Here is a 10,952-nt window from a genome sequence, read left to right as displayed (position 1 = left end):
TATTTGTTGGAAAATCCCTGAACTTTTGATTTTGCTTTCTTTAAGCATGTTCTCTTCATAAAAGTCAATTTAAGTTCTTACCCTGAGGAGAAGCATGGGAGAGAGGAGAAACTAATAAAAAGATAATAATAATATTAATAATAATGATGATAATAAAAGTTCCAATTGATGTATTTTAAGAAAATCTGCTTGGTGAAGCTAAGTGGCTCCATGTCAAAATATGTAAAATACATTTTACTACTGACCAATTTCCCGAAACTGTTTAATAATTAGGACCAAGTGCTGTCAGTACAGTCACTTCCCATTGATTATATACCCCATCCAACAGCAGCAGGTTCTCATCAAGAAATCTCATCTCGGGATCTCATCATCTGGAATCTCATGAAGAACTTACCAGCTCTCAGAAAACTAAGTCACCTCTCTCTTCTTACTGGGCAGCACTGCTCATATCAGTAGCCTAAGAATTTAGTGTGGATTTATTCATCCAAACTCCCAGGTCCTATTTCTACATCCTTATGAATTTGTACAGTGCTGCTTATGCACTTCCTTATGTGGAAGAGGCTGGGGAGCTTACCTCTGGGAGAGTTGTATTGACATGTAATGGAAGTGCCTTGGAGAAATTTGGAGTATTTGCAGACATCTGATAGTTGGTTTTGGCTAGTGGACCAGAACCAATGTGGTGAGTGACTGATTTTTTGATTAGCTGTAGTTGTGGAACCATAACTAGGTGTGCTCTCAAAAGATATGAACCCCATTCTCTGTTTGTTAACATGTTTTTCCTGAAATTTTCCTTCCTTCCTTCCTTCCTTCCTTCCTTCCTTCCTTCCTTCCTTCCTTCCTTCCTTCCTTCCCTCCTTCCTTCCCTCAACTTCCCTCTGTCCAGTTGAACATCCTCTGAGAAATTACTCCTGTATATCCACAAATGACTTCATTTGTGATCTTGACCCATCATGACATGAGGGTTGAAGAAAATGAAGCTCTGTTTTAGTGGGTCCCTCCTTTTTCAACTTTTCTTTCTCTTATTCCCAGATACCAGGTACTGGTTGTGCCATTATTTGAAGCTATCCTTCTGGCTAGATGTCCTTTTCCTGTCTCATCAACTTTCTATGGGCTCCGGTAAAGCATTTTAATGGGATCATACTTCTCCTAGCCATTCACAGTTTTCTACTAAAATGGATTCTTTTTTCACTTTGTTTCCTTAATCCCTTTTAAATTTGTATTCTATGTCTCATCTTCAACATGTGAAGATTTGTGATTTCTTCTGTGTATATTCTTCCTCTACTGATACAGATTAAACCCCCTCTGAACCTTAGTAGATACCTTTCATGAGCTGTTGTATTTGTGTAGAGAGAATTTTTTCCCTATCAAAAACATAACCCCTTAAAAATGGTTTCTATTGCTTACTCAAATATATTTGTGATTTCATTGATTTGGATATTCTCTCCAATTTTGTAGATTGCCATTCACTAGGGAAGATAATGGACTCTCAAAAATATAGACTAGAGGACTTGATCTAAAATCCCAGCAAAATTTTCCTGACAGACCACATTGTATTCAGCTCTGGGTTCGAAAGTTTAGGAGAGGCATAAGTGGGAGACTATCCAGAATAAGATAACCAGGATTGTGAAGTATAAGACGACATGAAAATTAGTCGAAGGAACTGAAAATTTTAGCTGAGAAAATAGAAGATTGAGGGAGAATATAACAGCTGTCTCCAAGTATTTGGAAGTTTGGAAGTATTTGGAAAAGATATTCAGCTTGTTCAGTTTGGCTCAAGAGGATAGAACCATGGGCAATAGATGAGAGTTGTGAAGAAACAAATTTAGATTTGATATCAAGAGACCTTCCTAATAATTAGAGTAGTCCAAAAGTACAGTGAACAGCCTTAGAAGAGGTACTGGGTCCCTCCTTACTCGAGGTCTTCAAGTAGAGACGGGATGTCCATTTTTCGTGTATATCATAATGGAAATTCTTTTCAGAACTTTGTGGTGTCTTTTGAATTTGCCATGGGAAAAAGAACAAGAAGGAAATTTACCATAGTTCTCTAAGGCAACTGCTGCTGAGAGAATCTACTCTAGCTTTCTCTCAAGGCTCCATTTCCCTTAACATCACTACTTACTAATCCTTTGTCCATGGGAATTCAAGAGAGTCTGGATTCACAAAGCTTAATCTTGTCCCTACTTTGGGACCTTTACAAAGTTATTTTTCAATAAAATGTTTTTGGTTTGAGTCCCTAGTCAGAAACCTCTCCCTCCCCATTTAAAAAAATATATTTTTCTTTACTTTATGTAGGTGATCATAATGCTCCCTTAAACTGCCCTTGGGAAAATGAAATACATATAGTCCAGTATTACCTTGAATTGACCATAATTTTGTTTTAGTACAGGCTAGTACAATTGACTAGGTGGATAGAAATGTGAAACATAAACTTTAAAGAAACAGATAAATTTTGGAAAAGATAACTCTCTGGAAGAGATCAGAGGGAAAAGGGGAAACATAATCGTAGTTGTTCTGAATAGAGCTGTTCTTGCATCGACCCTCATATGACTTCTAGTTCAGCCTTAATCATGGTAGTAGTAGTGGAGGCAACAACTTCAGCAGAGATGGTAGTGATCTCCAAGGACACTTCCCATTTATTTCTAGGTTGTGTTGGAGAGGTACTCTATCTTTTCCAAAGCATATTACTCATTTCTTACTTCTCATGAGATTTTGGTACTTCCTCCCTTCTAAGATGAAAGGAGAGAGTCTTTTTTTCCCCAGACACAGACACATTCACATTGCCCCCAGGAGCTCACATAGGGCCTTATGTCCACTAGCAGACACTAATTTCCAATGTCCTCCTACATGTATAATCTGTACTGAGTGGTGGAGTGTATATTTATGGCAAAGTGCACCCTAGATTAAGAAGGAAATGTGTTATTGTAACATTTCTTACTAATGTTTTTAACTAATAGTATCTGCTGGCTGGCTAAAGTAAAAGTAAATACACTAATGGAGTTTTGAATTGATGCACAACCACAGAGGACCTTGAACCTGAAGAAGAAATTCTGGGGCTTTATGTACCAAAGAACTGGTAGGGGGGAGTCACATGTGCTACAGCTGTAAAAATTCATTACCTGTTGGCCAACCCTTTACGAAAGAACCTTTTCACACTTAGCTTGGCTGGTTCTCATATGACTGGATCAACTTATATGCTGGATCAATATCTTATACTTTTCAAATATGATAGGCCCTGACCACACTCAATGCCCATCAGCATAACCTCTGAGAACCCATGGTCACCTTTATATTCTAATTATGTTAGGATTTCAACTGATGATAGATTACTTAATAAATGAATCTCTATAAATTCATGAAATATATTTAGACTCATTATAAAGAAAAACTTCCTAACAATTAAGTAGGATCTCTTAACTCGGGGTCCACAAATCTCTCAGTGATCCTTGAATAGATTTCAGGGGATCTGTAAATTGGAGGGGGGAATAAATTATTTATTTTCACTAACCTCTAAATGAAATTTAACATTCCCATCAATTATGAAGGAAGGCATCAAATAATATTCTGATAGAAGGTCCATGTATTTCATGAGACTGCCAAAGAAGTCCATGACACAAAAAAGGTAGAAAAACCCGGAATTAGAGATATCCAAAACTTGAGTGAATTTCATTAAAAGGGAGTGAGTTACTTATCACTAGAGGCCTTCAAGCAGAGACTAAATGACCACTTGCCAAGGCTGATTCCTGTTCATTTGTGGGTTTTACTGTATTGACCACAGAGGTCCCTTCCAATTTTGACATTCTACCAGTTGAACCATTCTTTCTCTTCCACATAATATTTTAATAGAATTCTTGAACCTTTATTATCTGACTTAAGGAGAATTACCTCAAAACTATTTGGGTTATACAAAAATACTTTGGGTCAGGCTATTTCCTTGTTCCTCCAGTTTCACTGTGGTGCCTTATTTGTTTAAAGTGGTTCTGATGGCACCAGTTACAACACATGTGGTATCCTAGTACTTTGTATGTTACTTTGTATAATTGGAAGACATACAACTGTGTCTTGGTTTGGAAGAAATACACTCTTTGAGCGGGAGGGCTCTGGCAAGTAGGGGCCCAAGTCAAACTTTGACCTTTTTTTCTTACCTTGCCATAATGCCAAAGTTAAGAAAGTAAATTTCAAGCCAGAAAAAGGGTTGAGTATCCCTTGTTGCAAACCCAAACAAATGACAACTAAAGTGGCAACCTTTGGGCAATTAACTTCTGAATTCACCAGATAAAAGACAGCAGTTTGTTTGAAAAAGATCTAGAGGTTTAAGTGGTTAAGATGTGAGCCAAAAGTGTGATATGGCACCCAAGAAAGTCAACGTGATATTAGGATGTATTAAGAGGAGCACAATGTTTAGGACTAAGAAAATCAGTTTTATTTTACCTTACCCTTGCCAGACTCAACTGGACCTCTGCATTCAATTCTGGGATCCATGCTTTAGGAAAGACATTGATTGATTAGCTGAAAAGTATTCATAGGAGGGCATCCAGGATGAGTAGGTCCTTGGGTTTATGCCATATTAGGATCTGTTGAGAAATAGCCTTTTCTTTTTAATAAAGGAATAATAAAGAAACATTTAGTTAAATTCTTATGTTTTTGATATTCCTATGGCTGACAATGCTGGTAATGGAACTTAGGATCTAAACCTGTATCCCACGCTCCTAAAGACAAAGACTACAACTTTCCCATTTGATCTTTAAGACCCTAAATTCCAATGAAACATCTTTTTCCTTCCCATGACAGTCATTGTATGCAGCACAATGCCTACTTTTGAAAGTTAACTTTACCTAGAACTTATTAGTTTTAAGACTCCCCAAATATTCTTTTTCAATGTCTTTCCATTCCTTCAGTTCATGATCTAGTGTTCTTTCCAGTGAATGACTTTTATTGTCTTCTTGTTGTATTGAAATATGTTTTGGAGACCAGAGGAAAAAGTTTGCTGCTAAAGATGAGGGACTAACTTTTGTTCTAAATGGAAACGTGTGGTTACCATGAAGGAAACTCTAATCCACCTTGCCTCAGTGCATTTGTTCCCTGGAGAGCAGGGTGAGATACACTGCTGCCTGTTTTCCAGGATTATGTCACCCACCAAGGTAATTTTCTGTTTTAGTAAGTGATGTTAAGAAACAAGACAACACCCTTCAAGTTGTAAGCAGTATTAGAAAAGAGAGGCTTCCTTTATGTTCAGCGGCTTTGATGTCCTTCATGGTTCATGTAAGGATCTGCCTTTTTTTATTTTGATTGACAAGACTTTTTCCTATATATTTGAGCAATTAAGCAGTCAGCCCAGTAGCAGCAGGTAGAGAGGCTCCCAAGAGCAAATGTGAAAGTGCTGCACAAGTCTCCTGACATTCACTTTGCTGTTCTGAAATCCTGAGTGCAATTTTCATCTCTGAAGAAGAGTGGACGTTGACGAGGTGAGGTGAGATGAGTGCCTCTATGATGAAGCTAGGGTGGTGGATGCTAGGAGGAAACTCGGATCTGGATTCTTTAAGAACTTGCAAACTATTCATAAAACACAGTCACCTCTACTCTGCATTTATTTTTGCATTATCTATTTGCCAAGACCCAAAGGTTTGACTTGTACTCTTAGACAGGACATGGGGAAGAGATCAAAACTTTGTAACAGATTACAAACTTCTTGTATTCTGTCTTTAAATATGCCTGATTTGCATTGCTAGTGACAAGGTGGCATAACCTGCTATAGAAAGTCAAAATAGAAGGGTTGCATTGAGGTGAAAGTCACTGAAAGGTGCTGAATTTCAGATGCATGTTTGAGTTGTGTCATTTGCAATATACAAAGCATATGCAATTGTTGATATTTTTTATAGGTTCACTATTCTATTAAGTTATCCTATTCATGAAACTTTTTTTGTAAAAGGATGTGCATCCATTCTGACATAAACACAATGTATTGTTTGAAATTGTATTTCTTCTTGTTAGTAACAGTCATAATGCTTGGAGATACTAGTCATAAGATCATAAAATTTGGAGTTGGAAGAGTCCTTGGAGACCATAGTTCAACTCCTTCCTTTGGGAGATGAGAAATCTGTGACTCAGAAAGGGTTAGTAACTTGACCAGGGTCATGGAAGCATTAGATAATAGAAAGGAGATTTGAACCCAGACCCTCTAATTACAAATCCAGTGTGCTTTGTATTCCTTTATAACCATTTGAAAGATGTAATACACATCTCTCTCTTTCTCTAAATCACAATCCAGGTGAGTTACCGCAAGGGAATGATTGGGGACATTCTTGGAATGATTGGTATCTATGTAACATGAAGGTAGGATCATACATTATCTCACTGAATCAATTCTAGGATCATTTCCAGTTTGTCTGATGGATAGATAATATAAATTATAGGCATGCAAACTTTCCTTTCCTTCTAAGATGCACAGCATAACCCCTCCTATTGCTAAGAGACATATTACACTTACTAACCTCAGAGGCAGAAAAATGGGGCAAAAATGCAGTTTCATCTCTTAATTAACCCGTTTCTCCCCTTCTGTCTTCCTTTAGAGGGCCAGCATGAAGCTTGGGCACCTTTTCCTGGGCTCAATGTCCCTTCTCCTCTTGATTCATTGCATTTGGGCCTTCAACACCTCCAAAGGGGACCTCCGAAGGTTTGTTGGCTGTGCTGTGAGAGAATTCACTTTTTTGGCCAAGAAGCCAGGCTGTAAGGGGTTACGGATTACTACAGACGCCTGCTGGGGACGCTGTGAGACTTGGGAGGTGAGTTATTCCCTGATTATGCCTGGGGCAGTAATAGTAATAGTGACAATAATAACCAAAACGTGTAATGGTTTAAAAGTTTACAAAACACATTATCTCCCTTGGTGTACCCATCAACCCTGTCAGGTAGGTATGGCATGCGTAATTGTTCTCGTTGTGTAGATAAGGTCCCCATGATGTTAAATGACATGCTTATGGTCATAGATCATAAGTGCCAATGCTTGAATTTGAATTCATTTCTTTACTGACTCCAAGTCTAGTGTTCTACTCATTAGACCATGCTGTTGGAGAAGAGGATAGGAATCTGCGTCAAATTCTTGGCTCTCACATAGTTGTTCCTTGCTTTTTGATTAAATGAAGTGAGAGTTAAGGTGGCTGCTGTGGTTGTTGTATTCATCCCTTATTCTTGAAGAAGACTGTGACATCAAGATAATGACATGACTTGCAGTTGACTTTGATTTGAGTGAGGGAGGGCTGTGCAAGGTCACCAGCCTCACTTTCTTCTCCTGAGCCATCTGGGTCCAGTGGCCTGATATTCATCAGGACGACTGGTGATGGCCCAGGATGCAATGTGAGACCCTAGCCCTTTCAGGCTTAGGTCTTATCACAATCTTACTTTGAGTGAGATACACCCATTCAACCAAGTATTACATAGGAGAAACAGAATGATGGTCACACATAGAACTTTCAGCATTATGGTGTTTTGAATTTCTTCTTGGGCTTTGTCACTGTGCAGGGAGGGTAAGAGTTGTTATTATTCTTTTGTAACTGAGGAAATCAAGGTAAAAGTGACCCCTTCAAAGATATGCAGTGAACTAGTTACAAAAATGGTGATCTATTCTTAGCCTAGATTTATAATCACATTTCCACTCTGTTTTCACTTTTTGTGATAAAATTAAATTGTTACAAATGATGCAAATACAACACAGAATTGTGAAGCTGATGAAATTTGTCTTTGGGCATACTCAACATTATGGTTTTTTAACCTTTGGCTTTCTTATGGTGCCCCTTCTCTCTGCCCCTTGAGCATCCAGTGTCCTCTTATTCTCCACCTGCCCACCTTTCTCCCTCCTGATCAAAGGATACTGTCAGAAGGATCTGAAAAATCTCTAAAGCAAGGTGTAAATCATTGATGAAGTCTGGTGATGATCCCTTCCTAAGGTTATTTGCATTTGTGCAGGAGACAAAGGAATAAATCTGTTTGAAATGTCAGGCAACAGAAAGTTTTCTGGGGTTGGGGTGGGAGGCAGGTACCTTTAGTATCCTCAAGAAGAGCATTTAGAAAATTGTTTGTTCCACTAGACTTGGCACTGATGAGAAACTTGGGACATTATTCTCCTGTTAGGAACCTCTTTAGTGGAGTCTGATATTCTTCCTAAGATAAAAGGGAATATCTGAAATGACAATAGGTGCATTTCGGGAAGTCTATGCCATTTTGAAAAATATTCCCTCTATGCAGTAAACTAAGGAAAAAAATCTGATATTAAATAAAAGCTGAATATCTATTAATGGAACTGGGTTTGGATAGATGAGTGTAAAAAATTAGGTTCAAATACTTAGCCAAATTGCCTTTATTTTCATATTTCTGAGGGGAGTGAGAGTACATTTGTCAAATGAAGGCAGAAGGAGAAGCTTACCTTCTAATGATACCACGAATGCCATTAATTGTCAAAGCAATCTGAGATGATTTGGGACCTTCTTGCCTATATGGCTGTGTCTGTCAGAGATCATCATTTTCAGGCTTATTTATTATTCGAACCCTAGGACCCTTTGTGCCTAGTGAGACGTCTGGGCCATTTTCATTGAAAGTCATTGTTTCTGAAAATTCAATCAACCTTTTTTTCACCTTTGGGACATAGCATCCTTCATTTGGTCACAGTTATTACATGCAAGGCCAGATCCTGGGGAATTCATTGAAAAAAGCTTAAGTCCTCTGCCTATTAGAGAGCAAGTTTACTATTCTTTGTAGCCAATTTTCACTTATGGTCTCAGATAATTTGCTAATGGAAAAATTAATTAAAACATCCAGGTCTGTTCGTTTTGTGATTTGAAAATTTGAAAGGTAGAACATATCCATTCCTACAAATAAAGCAGAGAACAGATTTGGAGACAAAGATTTTACTCAGAGCCACAGCTATGATTTTTTGTCCTTGGAACAAGGACTAAGAGAAACCACATGAGGGGAAAGTGATAACATGCAGTCTCTGAGGAAGGGAAGTACTTCTTTATGGGAAGCAGTTTATAGGGGTTCACATACCATCATGAATATGCTGCAGGGGAGGCTGCTATACAGAGGGTGTTGAGGGATGACAGGACAGTGTTGGAGAAAAGCCCACCCCAACACAATACCTGGTAAGTTTTTTTTTTAAATTTTAGCCTATTATTTTTGCTTAGCAAATGTTAAGCTCTGTTGTTCCTATGTTACTAAAAGGTACTGCTCTCAGCTCCCTGGGGCAAAGCTGAAATTATATCTCATATTTTAGTGAGATTTGGAGGGGCTGAATCTCCTTTTTAGAAGTTGACCCCAGATAACCCATGACATGGGAAGCTGCAGTGTCTAGGACACTGCAGTATGTGAAGCAAGTTGTGCTTGTTGAACTATGGGCTTGAGGTGTGTGTGTGTGTGTGTGTGTGTGTGTGTGTGTGTGTGTGTGTGTGTGTGTGTGTGTGTGTGTGAGGCACTTGAAAGATAAGTCTAATTCCACCTTTGCTAAAGTCAACTGAAGGTTAATCCAATCACATCTAAGGACAAAATTTCATTCTGATTTTCCTTTGTCTTTTTCTTTTTGCATGTAACAACATAGGGGATAAAGACCAGACTTGTGATTTCATTGGTATAGTAAAAAAAAACTGTACCCATGCAGATAGGTACTTTTTCTACAACTTAGAATAACGACAACTTTTTCTGTAACTCATAGTCTTAGAAAACTTTCTGGAACACAGAAAGTTAAGTGACTTACTCAGGATCACATAGTCAATACATATTAGAGGCAGGACATGAATGCACGTCTTCCTGTTTTCATAACCAGCTTCTTATCTACTACAACATAATGCCTTTCCTGTGATGATATTCTGTAACAAAATACTGAGGGCAAGTGTTTACCGGTTAGGCTAATACTGCAGAAGGATAGTTTTATTTGGTGAAAGAATAATTGTTTAGGGGCTTGCTAGAACTCTGGTATGTTTTCTTTCATCAAAGCTTTCCTTGAATCTAAGATTCTTTTTTTCTTTCTTTCTTGAAGGCAATGGGTGTTAAGTGACTTGCCCAGGGTCACATAGTACATATCTGAGGCCAGATTTTAACTTAGGTCCTTGTGCCTCTAGGGCCGGTGCTTCTATCCACTGCTCCACCTAACTGCCCCTATTCTGGGACTCTTAAAAGGCCAAAAATTCAGTCTTCAGAGTCTTCAGGAGAGGCCATCCAATAGCTCTGACACTTTCTAGGCACAGTTATCTGATGTCTTCCTTGTTTTTCACCTCTTATGAGCAGAAACCTATCCTGGATCCTCCCTACATCGAAGCCCACCATCGAGTCTGCACCTACAACGAGACCAAACAGGTGACCGTCAAGTTGCCCAGCTGTGCCCCAGGAGTTGATCCTTTCTACACATACCCCATGGCCATACGGTGTGACTGTGGGGCATGTTCTACTGCAACAACAGAATGTGAGACTGTCTGAAATTATCATTGGCTTACACAGCTGCTCTGGAGAAACTCTCTGAGGAGCCTTTAGAAGAAGCATGGGTCTACTTATATAGGCAGTACTACCACATACATCCTTTGCAACCCTTTGATTTCAGAACTATTTCAATACAGTTGAGCATATCACAGAGTAGATACTGACTCGCTCCTATAATGACAGGTATTTCAGGCTATGAAGATAAAGAGTCTACATCAATAAATATGTTCATAGAAATGCCATTTATGCCTACATGAAAATAACTAGTTGACATTTATTTACATCAAGCTTCTGAAACCTACTACTTGAATTTCTAATGTGCCAATATTTAAAATGTACTGGGTCACATAATTTTTAAATTTGGAAGGGTCTTCAGCAGCCATTTAGTCCAATTGCTACCCAAAAGAAATCCCTACTACATGACTCTAGTCTTTGCTTGAAGACTTCTGATGAAGTCTGAATTAAATTTAATATACTACTTAATCTTTGGCCTT

At 38.4% G+C, this 10,952-nt stretch overlaps 1 protein-coding gene across 1 annotated transcript; it reads left to right on the top strand.

Annotated features, from left to right (window-relative positions):
- Nucleotides 1–6,575: 6,575 nt before the first annotated feature.
- GPHB5 (glycoprotein hormone subunit beta 5) lies at nt 6,576–10,540 on the top strand. Its single transcript, XM_072629414.1, has 2 exons — nt 6,576–6,779; nt 10,270–10,540. Exons 1-2 carry the CDS (start codon nt 6,576–6,578, stop codon nt 10,456–10,458), a joined length of 393 nt encoding a protein of 130 aa, XP_072485515.1. The 3' UTR covers nt 10,459–10,540.
- The last annotated feature ends 412 nt before the right edge of the window (nt 10,541–10,952 follow it).

This window comes from Notamacropus eugenii, chromosome 1 (genome assembly GCF_028372415.1).
Source record: "Notamacropus eugenii isolate mMacEug1 chromosome 1, mMacEug1.pri_v2, whole genome shotgun sequence".
In the NCBI taxonomy this organism is placed as follows: domain Eukaryota; kingdom Metazoa; phylum Chordata; class Mammalia; order Diprotodontia; family Macropodidae; genus Notamacropus; species Notamacropus eugenii.
Note: the sequence above shows the minus strand (reverse complement) of the source record. Positions and strands in the feature narration are given on the sequence as shown.

Bases quoted from the DNA above. Each gene is read 5' to 3' on its own strand.
- GPHB5 (XM_072629414.1), top strand. From the start codon at position 6,576: ATGAAGCTTGGGCACCTTTTCCTGGGCTCAATGTCCCTTCTCCTCTTG. The intron at 6,780-10,269 runs GTGAGTTATTCC...TCTTATGAGCAG, and splicing joins GACGCTGTGAGACTTGGGAG to AAACCTATCCTGGATCCTCC.